Source organism: Microcaecilia unicolor, chromosome 7 (genome assembly GCF_901765095.1).
Source record: "Microcaecilia unicolor chromosome 7, aMicUni1.1, whole genome shotgun sequence".
Taxonomy (NCBI): Eukaryota; Metazoa; Chordata; class Amphibia; order Gymnophiona; family Siphonopidae; genus Microcaecilia; species Microcaecilia unicolor.
The window spans coordinates 130007635-130035601 of NC_044037.1; the positions used below are offsets into that span (position 1 = coordinate 130007635).

The 27967-nt window shown below is 46.6% G+C and overlaps 1 protein-coding gene across 3 annotated transcripts in view; it reads left to right on the forward strand.

The window, feature by feature from the left end:
• The window catches only part of COL6A2 (collagen type VI alpha 2 chain), a 479211-nt gene that overhangs the window by 260052 nt on the left and 191192 nt on the right, over positions 1–27967 (forward strand). For all 3 annotated transcript variants that reach the window (XM_030210351.1, XM_030210352.1, XM_030210353.1), the window contains exon 16: positions 20123–20185. In XM_030210351.1, coding sequence (XP_030066211.1) covers positions 20123–20185 — 63 coding nt within the window. The remainder of the gene's footprint in view (positions 1–20122; positions 20186–27967) is intronic.

Below are 27967 nucleotides of genomic sequence, written 5' to 3' on the forward strand. Positions count from 1 at the left end.
TTGTTTTTTATTATTATTATTATTATTATTGTTTCAATCATAATACACAAGTATCCACTTGTTACATGAAACTTAAGAAAAATACATCTGAAAAAAATTATTATTATTGAATGTTTCCTCCACAGTTATTTCCTGTAATAAATTAGAGGGAATAGTTAGCAATATGATATATTCATCCAAGAAGGAGAGGCGACAGTAAGTCTAGATCTGTACCTTCTTAAATTCTAGGCTGTGATTCCTTGCTCATAAAAGGCTCCTAACCAGTATGTTCTGTAGGGATGGGCATTCAGAATTTTTTTATTTTCATGTTCATTATTTTTTGTTGTTGTTGGAAAAGAATGCACATTATGGACACATAGGGAGTCTTTTACTAAAGTACACTATAATTTTGCTCTTAGCACGCCTTAGCAGCAAGAATTTAAAAAACAGTAAATGCAAGGGCTATGCAGGAATTGTTGGGATCATGCCCAGCATGTCCTCTGCAATTACCACACTGAAAACTGCACTAGCACAGATAAACCTGGTCGCAATTCGCACGGATGCACTTAACGCCTTCTATTGAAGAGGCACTAAGTGAACTTGCACAATCTGTAAAAATGGCGGTTAGCATGTGTTAAACATAGTGAGCTAACTATAGTATGCAGTCCACTCCAATTCTCCACCCATGACCTGGCTAGTTCCCGTCCCCAATTCAACATGGAGTTATTGTGTAAATCAGTGTGCACTAATCGTCACGTCACAGTGGTAACTGCTTCCCAATGCTTAGTGCACTTTAATAAAAGGACACCATAGTGTGCACTTTTCTTAAAAAGTGGACACTATTTGCACATAGTGTGCACTCTTTCCTCATGTTACACGCATGTGTGAACCACTGCACATATGTGAAATAGTACACACTCTAAAAAGTGCGCATATAGAGGAAAATTCTTTACATGAAACCAAATGCTAGGCACTATGTTTGCACCCAAATTTTGGCACGAAAAAAGTACCAAATGCCTAATTAATGCACGGTGCCAAAACAGGGCAGGATTGGCAGATCTATGCGAAAGCACACTTACACACCCATTTATAGAATAGCTTGTATTTCCATGCGGATCTTCAAAGGGGGTATAGCCATGGGAGGGGCAGGGGTGTTCTCTTAAAATTCATGCAGTGTTATAGAATTCGGGAGATTTGCACCCAACTTGCGCACTAAGATGTACACCTGGTTTCAGTTGGTATAACGCCTCAAGCTCAAATCTGAGTGCAAATCTTGGTACTACATGCTGTTCTATAAAGAGCACTGATCCCAGAATGCCCATTATAGAATACTGTTCAGCACCTAATTTTGAGCACCATTTATAGAATGTTCCCCATAATGTGCACTCATCAGCAAATGACATTCATTTGAAACAACTTCCTATCCCTAGAGTTCTTAGACAGCGACTTAGAGGATTTCCCCAAGAGTTATTACATTGCTAATTCTTCATACCGAATATCATGGAGTAAATCAATAGTGCAGGAGATGGCCTATATTGTGTATTCCATGCAACACAATTATGGGGGTAAAATTATAAAGGGCCCAGTGTCCAAAAGATTTATGCTCTAACTCTTCCTCTTTGGAAATTTACTAGGGCTGGGTAGCTAAATTAGACCTGGATATTCACTGCCTGGCCATGGCACTAAATATCCAGGTCAATGGCAGTCCCTAGAAGTTATGCAGGTATGGCCGATATTCAGTACTGTATCTGAATAGCTGAACTGGGCAAAGTTAAGATTGCCATTTAAGTGGTTCTAATTGCCCAGTTAGCTAGATGGATAAAGGCACTGAATATGGTCAGTGCCTGTATAACTTCTAGGCATGCCTCAGCTCTGCCTCTGAACCACTCTGGCACTGCCAAGACAGTGCCCCAGTGGGCAGAGGAGTTATTTATCGGGAAGTGATCAATGTGTACTACTGTTATAATGGCTTATTTTACTACAGTTTGTGCTATGTTAGCACAGGTCTCATTTTAAGGTGGCCAAACAAGTAGAAAAGGTGAGAGCAACAGCTAGAAAGATGCTTGGGTGCATAGGGAGAGGAATGGCCAGTAGGAAAAAAGGAGGTGATGATGCCCCTGGTGAGACCTCATCCTATATAATAAAACACACCTCCAACGTTCTGAAGCCGAGAAAGTGAAGCTTTCAAGCCTTGAAGCATTCCTGCAACGAACTACGGCTTCAGAACGTTGGAGGTGCGTTTTATTATATAGAATGTGCTCGGTGCTTTTCTGTAGCACATGGGGGGAATTTAATATATGCTGATTAAAGTGGAGGAGTGGCTGGAGGGGGGCAGAGAACAGAGGAGACTTGGTGGGTGGCTGGAGAGGGGGCAAGGGAAAAAGTAGAATCGCTGGGTGGCTCGAGGGGGAGCAAGGGAGAGAGGAGAATCTCTGGGTGGCTGGAGGGGGGACAGAGGAGACACACCCAGCAGTCTCACTCTCTGTCACACACACACACACACACTCACACATTCTCTCTCTCTCTCTCTCACACAGTCAATCTCACACATACTCTCTCAAACATACACACTCCGAGGAAAACCTTACTAGCGCCTGTTTCATTTGTGTCAGAAACGGGCCTGTTTTACTAGTTTAGAATATTGTATACAGTTCTGGATTCCAAGATGGCTGCCAGCACCTAGACATGTTTGGACCTCGCTATTCCTTGAAACGTAATGCCGAAAAGATGAGGGACAGAACCCTGACTCCTTCCCTCTTACCTTCGGGCCCGATGGACCTTTTTGCGAGGCCCCGAGGACAAGCCATGGTTGTTGGGAGCGGTCCCGTTGGAGCCGCCTGCGTTGTTGAGGAGGTCTCGGCGGCTCCTGAGCTCAATATCACGCTGAGCCCTGACTCACGAGCGCCCCCTCTGCAGCCGCAGATGACCAGCTCCCCCTCTCTCAGATTAACAGAGCCCCCGCCATGTAACGAAGAGGGCACGCTGTTGAGAGAAGCCCAGGAACAACTAGTGAGGGGGATTCAACTGGATTCCCTTTCTGGGAGCCAGACTGAGACCAAAGAGGTACATATTCCTGCCTTAGGAATTGCGGAGCAAAGAGAAACAGAGCAGTGTAAGGAACCAGAACGCAGAGACATACCTCTCATGCAGAAACTGGCAGAGGTAGCTTTAGAATCACTTTGGGATTTTTATTTCTAATTCAATACAAACTTCTATATACCAACATGAGGCACTAACTAAAAAGATAACAGAAATGGAAAAAAGATTTGAAAAAAAAAAACAGAAGAAGGTGTGACATCTTTGGCAATTCGTGTAGATACTGTTGAAAAGAATGTAGCTAATTTGACAAATGTACAAATGGATATGTTAAAAGATTGTGATATTGAGGAAGAAATCTGAAATATATGAAAATCATATGAGAAACTATAATTTAAGATTCTTGAATTTCTCAAAAGTAAAAATGGTATCCCCAATTGATATGTTAAAAAGGTATCTTATTGAAATTATGAGAGTTCCTGAATCTGCTATGCCACCATTTACTCAGGCATAATATATTCCTCAAAAAGAAGAACAAAATGATTTAAATCTGACTGCTTTACTGGAAACCTCTGAAACAGAGCAAGCCAAATCGGCACCGTTGGTAGCCACTGTGGCTTTATTGCCTGACAAGCAGTGGCTCTTTAAGATGTTTTTCAAAAACAAGGATAAGTTATTCTTGAGACTGAAAATTAATTTGTTTCCTGATGTTTCACGAGAGACCCAGAAAAGGCAGAAACAATTTCTGTTACTGAAACCGGCTGTTCTGCAGATGGGAGGTGTATTTTACCTAAGATTTCCCTGTAAATGTATCATAAGATACAATTCGCTTAAATATGTTTTCATGGAGCCTTCACAGTTGACATCATTTATTGCCTCAAAAAGGGTTGAGATAGCTCAAATATAAGAAAAAATGTTTGTCCTTAGTTCTAGGTGTATATCCTGTGAAAAGATTTAAAAAAAAAAAAAGAATATTGTATACAGTTCTGGAGACCGCACCTTCAAACAGATATAAACAGGATGGAGTCAGTCCAGATGGTGGCTACTAAATGATCAGTGGTCTTCATCATAAAACGTATTAAGACAGACAAAGATCTCAATATGTATTCTTTGGAAGAAAGGCAGGAGAGGGGAGATATGATAGAATCATTTAAATATCTATGCAGCATAAATGCACGGAAGGAGAGTCTCTTTAAATTGAAAGAAAGTTCTGGAACCAGGGGGCATAAGATGAAAGTGAAAGGAGATAGACTCGGAAGTAACCTGAGGAAATACTTCACAGAAAGGATTGTAAATTTGTGGAATGGCCTCCTGGTGGAAGTGGTGCACCTGAAAACAGTACCTGAATTCAAGAGAGCTTGGAGCAAGTACATAGGATCCCTAAGGGACTGATGAGGAGAGTAAAATGGCATGGATATGCAGACTAGTAGGCCATATGGTCTTTATCTGCCTATATTTTTCTCTGTTTCTATTTTAAATAATGAGACCTAATACTAATAACCTAGGTTACCATTAAAATAACCTGTCTTAACGTAGCCCATGTTGTAATTCCCCCCTCCCCCTTTAGCGACACTACCACATTAAATGCTACTAAATATCCCCTCACAGCTGTGTCAGCATCGTTTAACCAGGCAAGGAACCTGAAAGCGCTGAAATATAAATGTGCAAGAAATTTTTCATAAAGCCTGAATGCAAACAGAAATGAGATGGACAAAACAAGGCTAACCATAGTACTTGATGTTGCAAAAGTAACAGTACAACACAGGAAGCAACAAATAGCACTGAGACCACAGTTGAAGCAGATGGGGGTGTAGTATGGATTGTTTTATCCAGCAAACCTAGAGGTAGCATACCTTAATAAAACGCAGCATTAAGAGGATCTGGATGCACTTCGGACTTTCTAAGACTGCAGTGCTTGCACTATTTGAGAATGGCGCATGGAGATTGTTCATGTGTCAGTTGTGTGTATAGGAATTTGCAGAGAACGTTTAAAGAGGACAACACAGAGAATTTGAAGATGAGAATTTCATAATAGGTGGCGACTCTAATATGGTCTATGACACTATGCTAGATAAAATCCATAATCCCATGGGGGAATGCGTTAATATTAGTAAGGGGATCCTATTGCTGTGTAAATCTCTGGATCTGGTGGATGTCTGGAGGGTGCTGCATCCAGGAGAGAGGGATTATACTCACCTCTTGTGGGCTCATGCAACAGAATCCAGAATTATTTACTGGTCTCTAGCCAGTGGCTCCCCAAAGTGGTCAAGGTAGTCATAGGCCCCTTTGAAATATCTGATTATGCCATCATTTGCATAGAATTGTACTTGGGACCCCCCTCAGCAAAGTGAGGTATGGGCAATTTCCCCTGGGCCTGTATGTAGGTAAGGGTTTCTGAGAGTTTAGAGTGGACAGATGGAAGGAATATGCTCATTTCATCCAGGAGCATGAAGGAGATCTGATCCTATTTGGAAGTCAGCAAAGGTGGTTCAAAGAGAGGAAGTTCTGGACTGCACTTCAAGAAAAAAAGGGAGAAGGATAGCGAGATTTCTAGATTACAGAAGCAAGTTAGATGGGAGCATATACAATATGGTAGGTGTTACATAGGTCTCCTTCAGACCATGCATACATACAAACTTTTGAGGGACCAATGGGGTTTGTAAGGTATCGGTATTCAGTGAAAAGTGTTCAGTGCATATTAACTTTGTTCGAATTTGTGCAGAGATATATATCCTTAAGTATCAGATCTGACGCTGAAAAGCATTGTGACCAGGTTAACTGGGACTACATGTTGGGAAGTTTGGGCTGCAGGGCAATAGAGGTTCTTTGTGAGAGGCCCTGGCAACTATTAGAATGAGTGGGGTTTGAAATCCAGACTGCCCTCAATTCCATTTCCTATTTATGATGACTTTAAACCCACTTTTACAAATCATACAAGAAAACGTGGTTATTAAAGGGGTGTCCATAGCACACCACATCTTTAAAGTGGTGACAGTCTGGTGCTTAACCGAAACACTCCCTCAAAAAGCTTGCCATGCTTCAAAGAGTTTTGTAGCTATTTGGGAGTGTACCTAAATTGAAGCTAGTCAGAAGTCATGGCTACTTTGGAAATGATACAGCCTGAAAGGGGCAGAGAATTCCCTTGAGATGGGCAGGAGAGTCCTTTTGTTACTTAGGTATACAACTTATAGTAAACACTAGGAAACTGTATAGGAGAGATGCGAGTGCCTAAGGGATTGAACAGTAAACCGATTAGCCTACACTCCTATAGATTATTAGGGGTCTTTATTTTGCCATGAACTTTTCTACCTGTTGCAGGCCCCCATGCATAAAATACAAGGGAGTTTGGGATACACTGACTTCCCTAAGAGATTTATGAATCACACTTACAAAAATAAGGGGTCAAAATCAGGAGTGTCCAGTCCTGTTGTCTCTTCAAGATAATATGGACTTTGCACCAGGGGCTCAAATACAAACTTTCCAGAGTTGGGCCCATATGGGCTTTCAGAATTTAGAAGTGGTAGTAGGTGCAGAAGGTAGAATTACAGCAGAAATATCAACCCATCAGGGTCTAAAGTTGACAAATGAGTAATCTCAGCCAAATGACCATTGCCTAACAGCTCTTTTACAATCCTGAACATTTTGTATGGCTTATTGTTAGCTTTAAAAAGAGCATCTGAAAAATTCTTATAAAAACATCCTCTACAGTGTCCTCCAAAAACAAATCACTGAAACACTTATCATAGCACAAAAGCTGCTGAACACTGTGGATTCTATTAAATACATACTACCCTCCAAAAGCAGGTCTTCATGTAAGAGTTAAAGTGAATAAGATCATAGATCCTGTTCCACACCCTCATACTGTCCCCGAGAATGAATCAGTGTTGTCACTGTAGAAGGGATGAACTATACTATTGAGCTCATTTTCAAAAGAGAAAAATATCCAAAAAGTGACATAAATCAGCATTGACGTTTTTCTCACAAAAATGTCCAAATAGGTATTTCCAAAACCAATTTCTAGATGTTTTTCTATGAAGTCTGTCCGAAGTGTGTTCAAATCACAAGGGGTGTGTTAATAAAGCTGCTTGGCACAGCTACTGTCCTCCCCGTGCAGCTTAAAAAAACTTGTCAGTCCACTGGGAAGTTCCTTGGCTCCCAAGATTCGATACACCTTGTAATCCACAAGGTAAAGTAAATATTGTAATCCACAAGGTAAGGTAAATATATATCAGACAAACAATCCCTCCCCTTTAGAATTCAGCCAGTTCACCTGTTTCTCCAGCACAGCTCCTCAGCTGCACCTCTGTTTCAAACTAACCACTCCCTTCCTACCTTGCTAACCAGTAAGAGGAGTGCAAGGATCCCACTTCTTTGTCAGCTCCAACTCCTGTCAACCTCCCATAGGATCCTGGTTGAAACAAGTATTCCTCAAATCCCCCTCTGGGATAGCCACCTTCTTCCCTCTCTCACCAAGCCCCCAAACCAGGCTCCTACCTGCTTTTTAAACTTTCTACCTTTGGTTTTTGCCAGAGCAGAGATATCCATAGGCCCCTCTTGTTCACTCTCCTCCCACTCTGCCACCTCTTGCCACGCCATGGGTTCCTCTATCCACCTGCCTCCCAGCTGCTCCTCATTTCCCTGATTAGACCTGCTCAGAGCCTTCTCCCTTCCCCTAGCTCTCCAAGATGGGTATTGCAAGCCACCTTCACCTGTCCTTCCCTGGGGGCTGCTGGGAATGGTAGTCCCTGATCCTAGTGTGTGGTTCTCTCAGGGGCTGCTGGGAATTGTAGTTCCTGATCCTAATGTGTGGTTCTCTCAGGGGCTGTTGGGAGTTGTAGTCTTTACCTTTCCTCCACCCCCTCCGGGGAAAGTGATCCACTACTTTCCCTGACAGGCTGGATCCTCATATGATGGAACCAGGTCAGCCCTCGCCCACGGACCGGCTTTGTTCCCCCTCCGGGTGCCCTACTCTCCCTCCCGTCCCCGTACCCTTCACATACCCCCCCCCCCCCTTAAGCGATTGCCCCTCTCTGGCTCCAAAGTTCCGGAGCAGGGTTCAGCAATCCTTGATAATGCATCAACATTACTCAATAGCCTTCCCGGCCGATGCTCCACCGAGTAAAGGAAGGGCTGCAATGCCAGATACCACCACATCAAATGGGCATTGTTGTTCTTCATCTGGTTGAGCTACTTTAGGGGAGCATGGTCCATCACCAGTTTAAACTCCCGCCCCTCCAGATAGACCTGACATGCCTGCACTGCCCACCTGATAGCCAGGCACTCTTTTTCGATGGTGGAATAATTGACCTTGTGTGGTAGTAACTTCCTGCTTAGGTACAGTACCGCTCCTAGACCTACCCCAGAAGCATCTGTTTGGAGGACAAAGGATTTTGTAAAATCCACCGCTCTTAGCACTGGCTCCTGACATAATGCCCGCTGGAAGGCGCTAAACACCCGCTTCCCCTCCTCCCCCCACTTCAACTGGTGCGGCTGTTTGCTCTTTAGCATGTCTGTGAGTGGGGTGGACAGGGTGGGAAAATACGGGATGAACCTTCTATAATAACCAATAAGTCCCAGGAAACCCCGTAACTGTTTCTTGGTACAGGGCTGGGGAAATTCCTGTATACTTCTAACTTTATCCAGGAGGGGCCGCACCTCCCGCTGCCCCACCTTATATCCCAGGTACTTTACCATATGCTGGGCGAAGTGACATTTTTGCGGATTTAAAGTTAAACCTGCACTCCTGAAGGCCCCCAGGACAGCCCGTACCCGAGCTATATGTGTGCTCCAGTCCCTACTATAGATTACATCATCCATGTAGGCTGCTGCGTAGTCCTGATGTGGCCTCAGTACTCGGTCCAGAAGGCGCTGACAACTAGCCGCTGCTGAGTTCAACCCAAATGGTAACCTGGTAAACTGGTATAGCCCCAGAGGGGTACTGAAGGACATCTTTCATAAGCGGTATTTGCCAATATCCCTTGGTCAAGTCCAGGGTGGTAAGAAACTGAGCCGGGCCCAGCCTATCCAATAGCTCGTCGATGCGAGGCATCAGATAGGCATCGGTTCGCGATATAGTATTTAGCTGACGGAAGTCAAAGCAGAACCTCCATGACCTGTCAGCCTCGGGCACCAACACCACGGGACTGGACCAGGGACTATTGGACTCCTCTATCACCCCGAACTCTAGCATTTCCTGTACCTGTTTTATCACCTCTTGTCTCTTACATAAGTACATGAGTATATAAGTATTGCCATACTGGGAAGGACCAAAGGTCCAGCAAGCCCAGCATCCTGTTTCCAACAGTGGCCAATCCAGATCACAAATACCTGGCAAGATCCCAAAAAAGTACAAAACATTTTATACTGCTTGTCCCAGAAATAGTGGATTTTCCCCAAGTCCATTTAATAACGGTCTATGGATTTTTCCATTAGGAAGCCGTCCAAACCTTTTTTAAACTTAAACCTTTTTTAAACTCCGCTAAGCTATCCGCCTTTACACATTCTCTGGCAACAAATTCCAGAGTTTAATTACACGTTGAGTGAAGAAAGATTTTCTCCGATTCGTTTTAAATTTACTACATTGTAGCTTCATCGCATGCCCCCTAGTCCTAGTATTTTTGGAAAGCGTGAACAAATGCTTCACATCTACCCGTTCAACTCCACTCATTATTTTATAGACCTCTATCATATCTCCCCTCAGCCGCTTTTTCTCCAAGCTGAAAGCCCTAGCCGTTTTAGCCTTTCCTCATAGAGAAGTCGTCCCATCCCCTTTATCATTTTTGTCGCCCTTCTCTGCACCTTTTCTAATTCCACTGTATCTTTTTTGAGATACAGCGACCAAAATTGAACACAATATTCGAGGTGCGGTCGCACCATGGAGCGATACAAAGGCGTTATAACATCCTCAATTTTGTTTTCCATTCCTTTCCTAATAATACCTAACATTCTATTTGCTTTCTTAGCTGCAGCAGCACACTGAGCAGAAGGTTTCAACGTATCATCAACGATGACACCTAGATCCCTTTCTTGGTCCGTGACTCCTAACGTGGAACCTTGCATGATGTAGCTATAATTTGTGTTCCTCTTTCCCACATACATCACTTTGCACTTGCTCACATTAAACGTCATCAGCCATTTAGATGCCCAGTCTCCCAGTCTTGTAATTTTTCACAATCCTCCCGCAATTTAAGGACTTTGAATAACTTTGTGTCATCAGCAAATTTAATTAACTCACTAGTTACTCCCATCTCTAGGTCATTTATAAATATGTTAAAAAGCAGCGGTCCCAGCACAGACCCCTGGGGAACCCCACTAACTACCCTTCTCCATTGAGAATACTGACCACTTAACCCTACTCTCTATTTTCTATCTTTTAACCAGTATTTAATCCACAATAGAACACTACCCCCTATCCCATGACTCTCCAATTTCCTCTGGAGTCTTTCATGAGGTACTTTGTCAAACGCTTTCTGAAAATCCAGATACACAGTATCAACCGGCTCCCCTTTATCCACATGTTTGTTTCACCCCTTCAAAGAAATGTAGTAGATTGGTGAGGCAAGATTTCCCTTCACTAAATCCATGTTGACTTTGTCTCATTAATCCATGCTTTTGAATATGCTCTGTAATTTTGTTCTTAATAATAGTCTCTACCATTTTGCCCGGCACCAACGTCAGACTCACCAGTCTATAATTTCCAGGATCTCCTCTGGAACCTTTTTTAAAAATCGGCGTTACATTGGCCACCCTCCAGTCTTCCGGTACCACACTCGATTTTAAGGATAAATTACATATTACTAACAATAGCTCTGCAAGCTTATTTATCAGTTCTATCAGTACCCTGGGATGAATACCATCCGGTCCAGGAGATTTGCTACTCTTCGGTTTGTAGAACTGCCCCATTACATCCTCTAGATTTACAGAGAATTCATTAAGTATCTCCGACTCATCAGCTTTGAATACCATTTCCGGCACTGGTATCATTCCCATATCTTCCTCGGTGAAGACCGAAGCAAAGAATTCATTTAATCTCTCCGCTACGGCTTTGTCTTCCCTGATTCCCCCTTTTACTCCTCGGTCATCTAGCGGTCCAATCAATTCTTTTGCCGGCTTCCTGCTTTTAATATACCTAAAAAAAAATTTTACTATGAGGTTTTGCCTCCAACGCAATCTTTTTTTCGAAGTCCCTCTTAGCCTTCCTTATCAGCACTTTGCATTTGACTTGACATTCCTTGTGCCGTTTCTTATTATTTTCAGTCGGTTCCTTCTTCCATTTTCTGAAGGATTTTCTTTTAGCTCTAATAGCTTCCTTCACCTCACTTTTTAACCACACTTCTGCGGGGAGAGCCTATAGGGCCTCTGCCTGAATAGCTTCCTCTTGGTGGTTGTAATCTCATGTTCCAAGAGGCGAGTCACCAAACATCCCCAAACTCTTCCATGAGCTGATGCATTTCCTGTTGTTGTTTTGGGTTCAATTGGGGATTAATCCCGGGAACCCCTGGCTTACAAATGTCCCTTATCTGTGGACCCAGTTCCTCCTCCGGTTCTTCCCCGGGACTAGCCATAAATCCCTCCCTCTCAATCCAAGGTTTCATTATATTAACATGAAAGGTCTGAACCCTTCCCCTCTCACTGGCCACTTCATACGTAAGGGATCCCAACCTTCTTTGCACGGTCCATGGCCCCCTCCATCTAGAGGCAAACTTATGTGGTGACTCGGATACTAGAATCAAAACCCTGTCGCCCTCCCTAAACTCCCTTCACTGAGCTCCCCTATCATAATACTCCTTCTGTCGTCCCTGACCTTGCCTTAGCATTTCCTGGGAATACTCCCTTAATCTACCCAGCTTCCCTTTTAAGTCATAGAGGTAGGACACCACGGACCTATCCAGTGGCTCTGGTGGAACCCACTGCTCCTTCAGGATGTCTAGGACACCCCGCAGCTGCCGCCCAAACATTAATTCAAAGGGGGACACCCCTAAGGAGGCTTGGACATTCTCCCGGCATGCATAAAGCACAAAGGGCAGGAGCTGGTCCCAGTTTTCCTGATTCGTGCCCAACCCCTTCTTCAACCTTGCTTTAATCGTTCTGTTGAATCTCTCCACCATCCCGTTAGTCTGTGGATGGTAGGTTGATGTACGGATATACCTGATCTGGAATGTCTCCCAAACTTGCTGTAGGGTGCGGTCAGAATCTCCCTGGGGAATCCCACTTCACAGAAGACTCTAATTAATTCTGTGGCAATCGCCTTGGTGGAGATGTTCCGCAAAGGCATAGCCCACGGAAAGCGGGTAGCCATATCCATAACCACTAACACGTAGCTATACCCACTGCTAGACTTGGTAACAGGACCAATGATGTCCATAGCCATACAGGCTATGGGTTTGCCAATTCTGGGCATGGGGCACCCGCTGGGGAGGTCGATCCGCTACCTTCTGACAATTCGGACACGACTGGCAATACCTTTCCACCTCCCTGTATAGCCCCGGCCAGTAGAACCGGCCCAATACCTGGGTCAGGGTGGCTTGGGTCCCCTTATGCCCTCCCAGGGGATGGTCATGGGTCAACCGAATTAATAATGGTCAGAATGCCCAGGGCACCACTAGTTGTCTCCAGCCTCCTGGGTCCTCCCATGCTGGGGCCATACGGTACAATATTCCTCCCTCCACCAAGAAGTTTGGAGGACCTACCCCCCCTTCCTGCCGGGAGCCCTCCCAGGCATATTCTAGTGTGGGATCAGCCGCTTGCTCCCTTGCGAAATGGGAAAACTGCTCCTTAAGAGACTCACCAGCTTATTTTTGAAAGAGAAAGACGCCCATATTTTGACCCAAATCGGGAGATGGGCACCTTTCTCTCATGGGCACCCAAATCGGTATAATCGAAAGCCAATTTTGGGCGCCTCCGACTGCAGTCTGTCGCGGGAACGAACAAAGTTGACGGGGGCGTGTCGGAGGCGTGGTGAAGGCGGGACTGGGGCATGTTTATCGGCCAAGGAGAGATGGGAGCACTCAGCCGATAATGGAAAAAAGAAGGGCAGCAGTAGCGAGAATTTGGGCCGCTTTTTTTGGACCCTTTTTATTCACGAACAAGTCCCTAAAAAGTGCCCCAACTGCCCAGATGACCACCAGAGGGAATCAGGGATGACCTCCCCTGACTCCCCCAGTGGTCACTAACCCCCTCCCACCAAAAAAAAAAGAACTTAAAAACTTTTTTTTTCCAGCCTGTATGCCAGCCTCAAATGTCAAACCCAACTCCATCACAGCAGTATGTAGGTCCCTGGAGCAGTTGTTAGTGGGTGCAGTGGACTTCAGGCAGGTGGACCCAGGCCCATCCCCCCCCTACCTGTTACACTTGTGCTGGTAAATGGGAGCTCTCCAAACCGCCCCCAAAACTCACTGTACCCACGTCTAAGTGTCCCCCTTCACCCATAAGTGCTATGGTAATGGTGTAGAGTTGTGGGTAGTGGGTTTTGGGGGGGGATTTGGGGGGGCTCAGCACCCAAGGTAAGGGAGCTATGGACTTGGGAGGTATTTTAAATTTTTTTTAAACTTTTTACAAGTGCCCCCTAAGGTGCCCGGTTGGTGTCCTGGCATGTGAGGGAGACCAGTGCACCACGAATCCTGGCCCCTCCCATGACCAAATGCCTTGGAGTTGTTCGTTTTTGAGCTGGGCGGCTTCGGTTTCTATTATCTCTGAAAACCGATACCGCCCAGCTCAAATCCGCCCAAATCCGAAGTATTTGCCCGGCACCAACCGTATTATCGAAAAAAAGATGGATGCCCATCTTTTTCGAAAATACGGTCTGTTCCGCCCCTTCACGGACCCGTCCTCGGAGATAGTCGCCCATGGAGATGGGCGTCCGCGTTTGATTATGCCCCTATCAGCGTTCATGGGCAGATAGCTCTCCCTTTCCACCTGTCCCAAAGCCCTTTTTCTCTCCCTTTGCCCTCTCTTTCCATGCCTTCCCGGGAACTCCCATAACCTCTTCCTAAAAAAGGGAAAATCTGGGCTAAATCCAGCTCTGCCTCCCATTCCTGCTGAGCTTGAGCTCTGGTTCTTACTATGGCCTCTTTACCCCCCAAGCACCCCCCCAAACGGGGGCCAATCTCTCCCCAGGATAATTTCCTGCAGCAACCGAGGCAAAACAGCTACAGTCACCCTTACTCTCCCTGTGGGTCCTTTGATGCTCACCCTATTGAGAGCATAGCGTGTACTTGCCCCATGAATACATTGGATGTTCACTTCCCCTTCATAAGTCTCTCTTCGGCCTTCCCTTCTCGCCCTTATCTGCTTCCACAGGGCCCGGGAAACCATTGACTGATCCACTCCCAAATCCAGTAGGGCCACCACAGGTATGCCCTCCAACTCCTGAGTATAACAGGGATTAACCCTTTGTGAAACCTTGGAGGTCCACTCCACCCACCCCGGACAATTACTCCAGAAATGCCCTCTCTGACCACAGCGATAGCAGATCTTATCCCTAGGCACAGCCCCCTTATCGCTCTCCTTCGGGCCCCCTCCGGGTATGAAGGACTTAAAACTGGGTGTGGGTGGCTCTGGACCTGGTATGGAAGACCGGGAAGGGGAGATCTAGGGGTGGGTATGGGCCTAGAGCTAGCTTCTCCTACCTCTCTCTCTTGGTCCCTTCCCGGCCTCCCCCAATGTTGGGACTCCATATAACACTCTAGGCCTAAAATGGCCTCCTCCAAGGTTCTACCCCCTCTCCTCACCACCAATACCCTTATGTCCCCAGGCAGGGCCTGCAGGAATTGCTCCACCACCAGCTCCTGCAGGATATTGGCAGTTGTCCGCATTTCGGGCTCTAGCCATTTCTTGGCCAGGTCCATCAACTTATTTGCTAACACTCTGGGGGATTCCCCTTTGTCCCATTATGTCACCCTAAACTTCCTCCGATAGGCCTGGGCACTTAACCCGTACCTATCCCTAATCGCATCTTTCAGTTTCCCATAATTGGCAGCATCCGCCGGAGGCAAGTCCCTGAAGGCAGCGAGGGCCTCCCCGGACAGGGAAGGAGCCAAACGAAGGGCCCATTGCTCAGGGGGCCACCTCGCAGCCACCGCCACTCTTTCAAAGGCGCACAAAAAGTCATCCACACTGTATTTTTCTGATAACTTGCCCCAGGTAAGCCAGTTCAATGGTGAAGGTCCTACCACAACGACTCCTTCCATGTTCCGGCTCTGACCCCTGCTCCACTTGAGTCCCCGGGGAAGCTGGGTGCTCTCCCAGGAAATCCTGAAATAGGTCCAACATGGGCTGCTGCTGGGCCCTAGTCGCCTCCAAGGACTCCCCGATCATTTTCTCTGTCAGCTCTTGCTGTTTTTGGAATTACTGCGTCATCCAAGTGAAGATCTCCTTGGGATCCATCATCTCCCCAAGCCGTCACCTGCAGGGAATAGAAACAAAAAAAAATCATCCAAGTGCAGCACCTCACCAAGTGGCCCTCCCATGGCCACTACATCTCACCTCCTCTCCACCCCTGTTCCCATTTCTGCTTACCAGAAACAGAGATGGGTCTGCGCCTGTCTCTGTGCGGGCCCCTCACCGAGGCTTCCTCCTCCGACTCCAGCTCCCTTGCAGATGCTCCAACGCCCAGGTTCACCTTTCCTCACCCACGTGGAAGTTCACTGAAGGGTTCCACCACTGCCACCACTTGTAAAAACTTTGCGGCCCCGGGGTGAGCCGAAATGCAGTCCCCCGCTGGCACGAGTCTGGTAAAGCTGCCTGGCATAGCTGCTGTCCTCCCTGTGCAGCTTAAAAAAAAAAACTTGTCAGTCCACTGGGAAGTTCCTTGGCTCCCAAGATTCGATACACCTTGTAACCCACAAGTAGGGGCATAATCGAACAGGGTGCCCAAGTTATCCTGAGGACGTCCTCACAGGACGTCCCCGTGAAGGGGTGTGGAAACCTGTATTATCGAAACAAGATGGGCATCCATCTTTCGTTTCGATAATACGGTTGGGGACGCCCAAATCTCAACATTTAGGTCAACCTTAGAGATGGTCGTCCCTGGTTTTCGGCGATAATGGAAACCGAGGACGCCCATCTCAGAAACAACCAAATCCAAGCCATTTGGTCGTGGGAGGAGCCAGAATTCGTAGTGCGCTGGTCCCCCTGACATGCTAGGACACCAGCCGGGTACCCTAGTGGGCACTGCAGTGGACTTCACAAATTGCTCCCAGGTGCATAGCTCCCTTACCTTGGTTGCTGAGCCCCCCCCCCCAAACCCCCCAAAACCCACTCCCCACAACTGTACAACACTACCATAGCCCTAAGGGGTGAAGAGGGTCACATAGATATGGGTACAGTGGATTTGTGGTGGGTTTTGAAGGGCTCACATTTACCACCACAAGTGTAACTGGTAGGGGGAGATGGGTCTGGGTCTCCCTGCCTGAAGTGCACTGCACTACCCACTAAAACTGCTCCAGGGACCTGCATACTGCTGTCAGGGAGCTGGGTATGACATATGAGGCTGGCATAGAGGCTGGCAAAAAATATTTTAAAGTTTTTTTAGGGTGGGAGGGGGTTAGTCATCCCCGATTCCCTCCGGTTGTCATCTGGTCAGTTCGGGCACCTTTTTGAGGCTTGGTTGCAAGAAAAAATGGACCAAGTAAAGTCAGCCAAGTGTTCATCAGGGACGCCCTTCTTTTTTCCATTATCGGCTGAGGACGCACATGTGTTAAGCAAGCCCCAGTCCCGCCTTCGCTACGCTTCCGACACGCTGCCGGGAACTTTGGTCGTCCCCGTGATGGAAAGCAGTTGGGGACGCCCAAAATCGGCTGTCAATTATGACGATTTGGGCGACCCTGTGAGAAGAACGCCCATCTTCCAATTTGTGTCGAAAGATGGGCGTCCTTCGCTTTCGAAAATAAGCCTGAAGATAAAGTAAAGTATTGTAATCCACAAGGTAAAGTAAATATTGTAATTCACAAGGTAAAGCAAATATATACAAGGCAAACAATCCCTCCCCTTTACAGTTCAGCCAGTTCACCTATTTCTCCAGCACAGCTCCTCAGCTGCACCTCTGTTTGTTTCAACCTCACCACTCCCATCCTCCTTTGCTAACCAGTAAGAGGAGTGCAAGGATCCCACCCTTCTTTGTCAGCTCCAACTCCTGACAACCTCCCATACGATCCTGGTTGAAACAAGTAACATAGTAACATAGTAGATGACGGCAGAAAAAGACCTGCACGGTCCATCCAGTCTGCCCAACAAGATAACTCATATTTGCTGCTTTTTGTGTATACCCTACTTTGATTTGTACCTGTGCTCTTCACGGCACAGACCGTATAAGTCTGCCCAGCACTATCCCCGCCTCCCAACCACCAGCCCCTCCTCCCAACCACCGGCTCTGGCACAGACCGTATAAGTCTGCCCAGCACTATCCTCACCTCCCAACCACCAGCCCTGCCTCCCAACCACCGGCTGTGGCACAGACCGTACAACTCTTTCCAGCACTATCCCCTCAAATCCCCCTCTGGGATAGCCACCTTCTTCCCTCTCTCACCAAGCCCCCAAACAAGGCTCCTACCTGCTTTTTAAACTTTCTACCTTTGGTTTTTGCCAAAGCAGATATCCATGGGCTCCTCTTGTTCACCCTCCTCCCTCTCTGCCGCCTCTTGCCACTCCATGGGTTCCTCTATCCACCTGCCTCCCAGCTGCTCCTCATTTCCCTGATTAGACCTGCTCAGAGCCTTCTCCCTTCCCCTAGCTCTCTGGGTCGGGTATTGCAAGCCACCCTCCCCTTGTCCTTCCCTGGGTTACCTCTGAGGGCTGCTAGGAATGGTAGTCCCTGATCCTAGTGTGTGGTTCTCAGGGGCTGCTGGGAATTGTAGTCCCTGATCCTAGTGTGTGGTTCTTTCAGGGGTTGTTGGGAATTGTAGTCTTTACCTTTCCTCCACCCCTCTGGGGAAAGTGGTCCACTACTTTCCCTGACAGGCTGGGTCCTCGAAGGATGGAACCGGGTCAGTCCTTGCCCACGGACTGGCTTTGCTCCCCCTCTGGGTGCCCTACTCTCCCTCCCGTCCTCGTACCCGTCACAAAACTCACCAGAAACCCACTGTACCCACATATAGGTACCCCCTTCACCCAGAGGCATAGCCAAACACCCAATTTTGGGTGGGCCTGGGCCCAAGATGGGTGGGCAGAAGAACACCATCTTGTCCCACAAGTGATCTGGCCTGTCCCCCTCTCGCCTGCATGCCATATGGTCTCTCAAACATCCTCCCTCCCCCACATACGTTTTAAATAGCGGATTTTCACTGGCAGTGAGCAGCAACTAATATACACTGCTTATGTTAGCCCCACAGCCTTCCCTCTGATGCAATTTCCTGTTTCCGCATAGGTGGGAATACATCAGAGGGAAGGCTATGGGGCCAGTATGAACAGTATGTATCAGTCGCTGCTCACTGCAGGCAAAGATATGCTATTTACAAGGTATGCAGGAGGGAGAGTAATTGGGAGTTTTCGGCTGGTGGGGCTTGGGGATCCCTGCCAGCCACATCATAGGTGTGCTGCTACTGGGTGGTCCTGAGCCCAAAGTGGGTGGGCCTGGGCCCACCCTTGGCTACGCCAGTGCCTTCACCCGTAAGGGCCATGGTAGTGGTGTACAGTTGGGGGTAGTGGGTTTTGGGGGTTCAGCAGACAAGGTAAGGAAGCAATGGTGAGATGTGTACCTGGGAACATTTTATGAAGTCCACTGCAGTGCCCCCTAGGGTGCCCTATTGCTTTTCTGGGATGTCAGGGGGACCAGTCTACTAAAAATGCTGGCTCCTCCTACATCCTAATAGCTTGTTTTTGTGCATTTTGCACTTGGACTTTTTTTTTTGTTTATTTAAATGGACCAAAAAACAAAACTTCTAAAGCACAAAAACTTGTTAGAAACAGTATTGTCAAAAACAAAAGATAGATGTTTTTCTTTTTTGAAAATGAACTTCTTACCGATTCCGATTTTGGATGTTTTTTGCAAAATGTCTAAAGTCAGACTTAGACGTCATATTGAAAATACCCCTCTATGACTTCTAGCATCCTCACCCACTGGACCGCATTGTGAATTCCATGACATAGTTACTTACAATGTCTGCCTTGTGAGAGTCAGATATTAGTTTGCATCTATTAACAACAGTTAGGATCCATATGCATGTATTGTGCTACCATTTCTTTTTTAATGAAAACTTGTGATAATTCATTTGACTTGGCTGCTGGTGTTTAAGAGATTACAGTGTTTTGTTTTGTTTATGAGGATAGAAAATTATCAGCAAATCAGCTCCTATGAAATTTGTTCAGACCTGGTTTTATAGCCTGCTTTACTGACACAGACTACTCCGTAATTACTGTGGATTCTTTTGTATTCGTATTAGGTAAATGAGATTTTTATTAGAGGTTCTAAAATCTAAGATACACAATGATATATATACAATGATTAAGCTATATACACAATTATTAGCTATGTAACTGAAAAGAAACAATAATAAACAAATCATTACATCATTGGTCCCTACATCCAAGCAATGCTAGGAGTTCCTAGACCAGGAAAAGAAACAATAAATAATCATTATACATACATCCATCACTGGTCCTTAATCTCTACATCCAGGCTTTTTACATCAGCTGAGAGCAGCCCCTTTTTCAGCGAAGCCGGAGTCTGACCAGGAGTCTGTTCTACGCGGTGCGTTCACCCATAGATGAGCTTCCAGCTTCACTGCAAAAGCCCCCCCCCCCTTTTTTATTAGGCTTAGAACTCATGTTCAGAGCTAAGGAAAATTACAGAATGCTTCAGAATTTCTCTCTTTTGGCAAACAAGCTATACTGTGGGAATGTGGTCACATGTTTCTCAGTCCAGGTGGCCAGTCTGAACTCAAAACAGGCTCCACCTCACCCTTCACATACCAAATTAATTAGGGCTGTGTCTTATCTTCTACATTCCAACTTATTTTCACACAATCAAAGATAAGCCATCATTTTTAAACAGAATTACTTCTAATCAAAAATACAGATCCCGAGTGCACTTGTCGGTCAAGGCAGAGTTGAAAAACAGCCTTTAAAATTCACTTCCACTACAAAATTCTAAACACATTTCATTTTGTAACAGGGAGATCCTGGACCAGAGGGGCCAAGAGGTCTAGCAGGAGAAGTTGGAACTAAAGGTAACAAGGTAAAACATGGTTTATATATATATATATATATATTTATGCAAAACAATTGACAAGACTATGTAACTATAACACTATAGGACTGATTTCATCAGAGGAAAAGACTTCAGAAGTAGTGCTGTCCAATTCACGATTTGAATCAATTTATCGATTCGTTTTGGATGAATCAATTCATTTTGTAAAAAAATTGGGGGTCTCAATTTGGGATTTTTCCACCACCCTCTCTCCCACCCGCCCACCGCCCGCTGTCACCCAAGCCACTGCTTCCCTCCCTCCTGCTGTCACCCAAGCCACTGTCGCTTACCATAGCAGTGCACAAGGTCTCTTTTATCTTTCGCCGCTCTCTCCCATCCGCGTGGTCATTTTCACTGCCCTGAAGCATTCTCCCTCTGGCATGGGTGATTTACATAGAGGGGCATAATCAAACGGGGCACCCAAGTTTTCATGAGGGCGTCATCGCAGGATGGCCCCGTGAAGGGGTGGGGAAACCCGTATTATCGAAACAAGATGGGCGGCCATCTTTCGTTTCGATAATATGGTTGGGGACGCCCAAATCTCAACATTTAGGTCAACCTTAGAGATGGTCAACCTAAACATTGAGATGGTCATCCCCAGTTTTCAGCCATAATGGAAACTGAGGACGCCCATCTCAAAAACAACCAAATCCAAGCCCTTTGGTCATGGGAGGAGCCAGAATTCGTAGTGCACTGGTCCTCCTGACATGCCAGGACACCAACCGGACACCATAGGGGGCACTGCAGTGGACTTCACAAATTGTTCCCAGGTGCATAGCTCCCTTATCTTTGGTGCTGAGCCTGCCAACCCCCCCCCCCAAAAAAAAAAAAAACCCACGCCCCATAACTGTACACCACTACCATAGCCCTAAGGGGTGAAGGAGGCACCTACAAATAGGTACAGTGGGTTTCGGGTGGGTTTTGGAGGGCTCACATTTACCACCACAAGTTTAACAGGTGGGGGGGGGGGGGTGGGCCTGGGTCCGCCTGCCTGAAGTGCACTGCACCCACTAAAACTGCTCCAGGGACCTGCATACTACTGTCAGGGAGCTGGGTATGACATTTGAGGCTGGCATAGAGGCTGGCAAAAAATATTTCAAAAATGTTTTTTTTAGGGTGGGAGGGGGGTTGGTGACCACTGGGAGAGTAAGGAGAGGTCATCCCCGATTCCCTCCGGTGGTCATCTGGTCAGTTCGGGCACCTTTTCATGGCTTGGTCACAAGAAAAAATGGACCAAGTAAAGTCGGCCAAGTGCTCGTCAGGGACGCCCATCTCTTAATCACGCCCCAGTCCCGCTTTCACTATGGTGCCGTCATGCCCCCATGATCTTTGGTCGTCCCCGAGATGGGAAGCAGTTGAGGACGCCCAAAATTGGCTTTTGATTATGCCGATTTGGGCAACTCTGAGAGAAGGACGCCCATCTCCCGATTTGTGTCGGAAGATGGGCGCCCTTCTTTTTCGAAAATAAGCCCGATAGTCAGCCTTCTGCCAGTGTCGGGGCCTCTCCTCAAGCACATTCTACCTCTGTGGAAAACAGGAAGTTGCATTACAGTAGGCGGGATGCGCCTGAGGAGAGGCTCCAACGCTGTTAGAAGGCTGACTATGCGAATTGCCGGTGCCGGAAGGAGAACGCTTCAGGGCAGTGAAAATGACCAAACAGACAGGAGAGAGCGGCGAAAGATGTAAGACTTGGGGGGGGGAGGGAGAGAAGGGAGAAAGAGCTGCCCATGGAGTATTAATACACTGGAGTGGAAGAGAGCCTATCTAGTCCACTGTAAACAAGGGAGCGAATTTGGTAAATCTGTATTCACTCCCCCGCGCTGCCATCATTGCCTTCACTCAGAACAAAGCAAGCAAACTTATGAGCTGCTGCATCCACGTTGTCATTTTTTATTGTTGGTCCATCTGTAACAAGTCAAAAGCTGGTCCATCTGTAGCAAGTCAAAAGCTGTTTCAGTCAGATAGGCAGTGCCTTAGAAGGTGGAGGAGAAAAGAAATAACTAAAACAGCTTCAAAAATTAGTTTAGCAGGTAGAAACCGCAATTATAAACTCAGTTGGTTGTGCTCATTTTTCTTCAATGTTCTATACAATACAGATGTTCAGATTTCAGTGAGGATATCCTGTTTCCTGATGGGTTCATCTTAACTATTGTTGTAATCTGCCTTGGGAAGCCTGGTGTTGTAGTGATAGAATATATTGAAATTAAATGGAAGTAGAATTAAACTCTCCTTTCATTGGGGCACATGGAATCACATCTTCATCTGTTTTGTAGAAGTTTACCTTTTAGATACACAAATGGATTATTCTGTTTTAGAACTTGTTTCTGCTGCTAGACAAATTATAGCTGCAAGACTTAGTTGTCGGAAGCCAGCCAAAGTGGACAAAATGATTTTTTTTCTTAATAAAAACTGGAAGATGTAGGACTTGACCAAACTTCACTTTTCACATGATGTAACACAGCATGGTATGCTCCCATTAAAGTTTGCCTTTGTTCAATTGCTTCTGCCTGTTTTCTTTTACCCTTTGTGTTATAATATTAGCATGTGGGCCTCGCTATTTCAATCTAATTAAATTGAATCGAAAAACCAATTTTTTTTAAATTGAATCGTATCGAATTGAAAATTCTTTGACTGAATCGGACAGCACTATTCAGAAGCCCTCTGGCTTTTTGGCTTCATCAAGTAATAGGATATCAATCCTAATGCTGAACCACTTCATCATCAGTCTGAAAAACATATATGTGTGTGTGTCTGTGTGACATTTTCCCATATGTATTTGCAGTGTGTTTTTTCTAGAGAAAAAGGTGCCGGTACTCAAATGCCAGGCCACCCTTGAGGGCTGGGGTGATCATTGAGGGACCCACCCCACAATAGCCAGCTGCCCTACAACCAGTTACAGAATCTATGGCAAGGCAGAATTGGTGTGTAGGGCCTAAGTTCTTTCATTAAAACTTGGGGACCATGGGCCAATTTTAGCAGACAATGAAAAAGGTGCCGGTACTCAGTACCCCCAAGTACCCCCTCAAAAAAAGCCCTGTGTATTTGAAATATGACTGGTGAGGCAGCTTAGCTTTTCATTGTGAAATATGAGAACAACCAAATTCAGCATGCTAACTTGGAATTTCAAACCTAGCTAGAATATGTGAGATGAGTTCTGAGAATTGAGCTTACCAGGATATAGACTGGCTATTCACTTGAGAATAAATTGATCAGTCATCTCCTTATTATATCTATAATTTCTATTAATGATGCTAAGAAGACTCAAGTTCAAGTCTCTTCAAACAGAGATCAGAGCTATTTAATACTGATGGAAAACAGCAAGAGAATAGTTTTGAATTTCCTCTCTCAACTTGCCAGGCTGCAGGTATTTGGAATCTGCAGTCCTACAAACAGATTTTTAAAAAGAAACTTACCTGTAAGGGGTTCATTTTTTAATCAACTGAGCAGGTTAAATCGCGGTGACTAGACAAACCCAGATATTTAGCTGCGCTTACCAGATAGCTTTGCTAAATATTCGGGGTAGACCACCACAGCACTATCTGGTTAGAATCAGGGCACTCCAGAGCAGTGGCGTAGCCATGGGTGGGCAAGGGCCCACCCTATTTGGACTCGGGCCCACCCAAAATTGTGCACTCTTGCTATGGCTTGCAGAGGTCCTCAAACCCCGTCAGCTGAAGATTTCCTCCTTCTCAGGCAGCCAGTGCTCTTTCCAACGGCAGCTGGCAGCACTTGCCTCGAGCTGAAACCCAGTGGCGTAGCCAGGGGGGGTGTCAGGGGAGCAGCTGCTCCCCCAAACGGAGTTCTGCCGGTGCTGGCGCCTATTTTTTTTCAATTTGTTGGATTGAAAATGTGCTCTGGTACCGGCAGAAGTCTGCTCTCACTCCCCCCGCGCCGTCAACCTGGCTCCGCTTCTGCTGAAACCAACACCAGCCCCTCTTCACATGCTTAGTTTTCATGTATGCACAGACTGCTGGCCGTGGCATCAGCTCGAGGAAAGTGCTGCTGGCTTGTTTGGAAGAGCACTGACTGTCTGAGCAAGAGGAAATCTTCAGCTGGCGGGGTTTATATATCCCCTCCTGCTCAGGTATTTAATATTGTGGGCTTGCAGGTAGAGGGAGGGATGAAGAGCTGAGCAGAGGGGGGCTAGGGATGGGGGGAGGGCATGAATTCCATGCCCACCCACCTTGGACTAAGGCCCACCCAAAATTGGCTGTCTGGCTACGCCCCTGCTCCAGAGGCAGAGTTGGGGTGGACTCAGAAGTCATAGGCGGTCGGTGGCCCAACTGTTTGGGGAGGCTAAAGGGGGCGGGGTTAGGGGTGGGGCCAGGGGCGGGGCTTACATCCATAATTGTCTGACAACATAGAAAAAAAAAGTAAAAAATAAGTCACAATTAATACCTTTTATTAAATTTAGATATTAAATATGTATCGTATGTCAAAGAATAAAGTGGTTGCTCAAAGCATGTACTAACCACAATTGCTCAACTGCAAAACACTATGCACAAATTTGTGCAAAAACACACTCATAAACCTTACTGTACCATAACACTGGGCAGACCCTAATAAACCAATATACCACCCATACGGAAAATGCAGACCGTCAACAATATGAAACAAGGGATCATAATATCACAATTCTCATGTAGAGCCACAAAACACCCTTTTAGGGTGGAAAGTGTTCACAATTAGCTCCTTTTATGAATGACTATATGTTTATCCTTCAAGAGGTAGTGTGTCATGATTTTGGCTCTAAAACCCTTTCTGATGATTTGGTGCCATCTCAGTAAGGCCAATACACAATCTCTTCACACTGCAAAACACTATACACAAACTTGTTGTTACGTCTGTGGCTGTGACCACCCTCAGACTTACCCTGTTTCTGGGAGTCAGTGGCTGTGCTGGCTTCTGCTTGTCTCTGTGTCTATCTCTGTCTTAGTTTCTCTCTGGCTCTGTGTGCTGATTGCCCTACTGAACCTCACCTGTGTGGGCTATGCCTTTTCCAAGATGGCTGCTGCCGACTCCTCTATGCCAGTATCCAAGATGGCTCCCGCTGGGCTGACTTCTCTGTGTGTCAAGCCTCTGTTTGGATGCAAGGTGATTGCTGCAGCTGTGCCTCTGGTGTGGAAGGGCTTTATTAATCACTTAGAGACTACAGCCCTGGCCTTTGCATTTCATTTAGGGCCCTGGTGTATAGAGTGCTCTGTACACTGTTTCAGTGTTTGCTCTGTGTGAGTTTCTATGTTTGACTAGATAGCTTAGGCACCGTGTGGCTTGTTAGCCTGTGTATAGCTTTGCTAGTGCTCTGTGTTTGTTTAGACTAGCCAGCTTAGGCACCGTGTGGCTTGTTAGCCTGTGTATAGCTTTGCTAGTGCTCTGTGTTTGTTTAGACTAGCCAGCTTAGGCACCGTGTGGCTTGTTAGCCTGTGTATAGCTTTGCTAGTGCTCTGTGTTTGTTTCCAGTGCATGACTTGTTAGCTTGGGCACAGCTTTGTTGTTAGCTGGTGTATAGCTTTCAAGTCTCCTGAGTGTGCTCTGTGTATGTTTCTTGTGTATGACCGGTTTGCCTGGGTATAGCGTTTCTATTAGCCTAGGTACAGTTTACTAGTCATTGTGTTTAAACCTGCCGACTGCCAGAACCCGGACAGTCCCTGCCTGTCGGCCTTGCCTGCGCCTAGGTGCCAGGGGGCACTCCTGGATCTTCATTCCTGCTGTTCCTGCTTGCAAGTTCCAGTTCCGGGTTTTCCTGTAAGTCCTACCGCCTGCCAGAACCTGAGGGCTCAACCCTCGGGGAAAGGTGGTCAAGCGTAGGTGAAGCCTAGGTCCAGTGTGTTCCAGTCCAGCAGGTTTCACTCCTGTATGTTCCAGTTCCGGGTTTTCCTGTAAGTCCTACCGGCTGCCAGAACCTGAGGGCTCAACCCTCGGGGAAAGGTGGTCAAGCGTAGGTGAAGCCTAGGTCCAGTGTGTTCCAGTCCAGCAGGTTTCACTCCTGTATGTTCCAGTCCTGTGGGGCCCTCCAGTGTGTTCCAGTCCAGCGGGCTCCACTCCAGTGCGCACCCGTCCGGTGCGTTCCAGTTCCGTGTATTCCGGTGTAGAACTCCAGTCCGGGGTTCCGGTCCAGTTTTGTCTCATCTCTACCTTGGAGGTGATCTTGCCTGCCACTGCCGCTCCACGGTAGTGGCCCATGGGCTCACGAACCCAGTGCTCCCGGGGAAGAAGCCTGACAGTATGCCAAGGTACTCGAGCACGCGACACTTGTGCAAAAGCACACTCATAACCTTACCAAACCATAACAGTACTAATTCCAAGGACAGGACAAGCTACAACCTTATGCATGGAAAGGTAGCACTGTAATTACACCGGGCTCTAAAACACCAGTGCACAACCTAGTGAAACAAAAAACCCCCAAAAAGGGCTGAAAATACGACACGCTAGCAGAATACTGCACCTTGATCACATGAAAAAGACATGACACAACAGATATGAAGGCAAAATACTGAACTGGAAAGTTACCTCAAGAAGTCAGACTCAGCATGCAGCAATACTAGAAAAATTGAAACTTACATGTAAAACATCACAGATGCACATTTCCAAAAGCTGACATATTCCAGTTAATAAATTCTGAATAAAATACTTTTTTCTACCTTTGTTGTCTGATCATTTAGTTTTTCTATTCGCTTTGGTCCCAGTGTCTTCTGTTTTATGCAGCATCTTCTTTCCATTTGATATTTTTTTCTCTCACCATGTCCACCATCCTCCTGTGTCCTTATGCGTCCTGTCTACCATCTGTAGCCCTGTCCCTATCCTTCAGTATCCTGATCCAGCTCTTAAATAACAGTTTTCCCTCCATCCATATCCAGCATTTCTCCTCACTCCCCTCCATCCATGTCCAGCACCTTCCTTCTTTCTCTCCTACCCTTCCATCCAGTGTCATCCCTCTTTCTCTCTCCATCCTTCCACCCATTACCCTCCCCCAATCCTTCCATCCATTGTCTCCCTCTAGCTCCCCTTCCTTCTAGACAGTTCTCTCTCTTGACCCTTTTCTATTCAGCATGTCCTCTCTCACCCCATCCTTCCAGTGTCTTTCCTCTTTCCCTCCCTACCAGCGTCTTCCCTCATTCTGCCCCCTCCTTCCAGCATTTTTCCTCTTTCTCCCTCCTTTCATCCAGCCAGCATTTCTCAGTCTGACAGCTAGGGTCTCCCCCAGTTTCTCCCCAGCAGCTTCTCTCTCTCTCTCCTGCCCATGTCCCCTCTTTCTCTCCCCATCTCTTTCTGGCTCTCTCCTGCTTTATTCCATGTCCCTGGCTCTCCCCTGCTCTTTTCCATGGTCCCTCTTTCTCTTCCCATCTCTTTCTGGCTCTCCCCTGCTTTTTTTTCCATGTCCCTGGCTCTCCCTGCTCCTTTCCATGGCCCCTCTTTCTCTCCCCATCTCTTCCTGGCTCTCCCCTGCTTTTTTCCATGTCCCTGGCTCTCCCCTGCTCCTTTCCATGGCCCCTCTTTGTCTCCCCATCTCTTTCTGGCTCTCCCCTGCTTTTTTCCATGTCCCTGGCTCTCCCCTGCTCCTTTCCATGGCCCCTCTTTGTCTCCCCATCTCTTTCTGGCTCTCCCCTGCTTTTTTCCATGTCCCTGCCTCTCCCCTGCTCTTTCCCATGGCCCCTCTTTCTCTCCCTATCGCTCTCTGGCTCTCCACTGCTCTTATCCACGCCCCCTGGCTCTCCTCTGCTCTCCCTCTCTCTCCTCCTACCATCTCCCGCCAGTGACCACGTTCTCTTC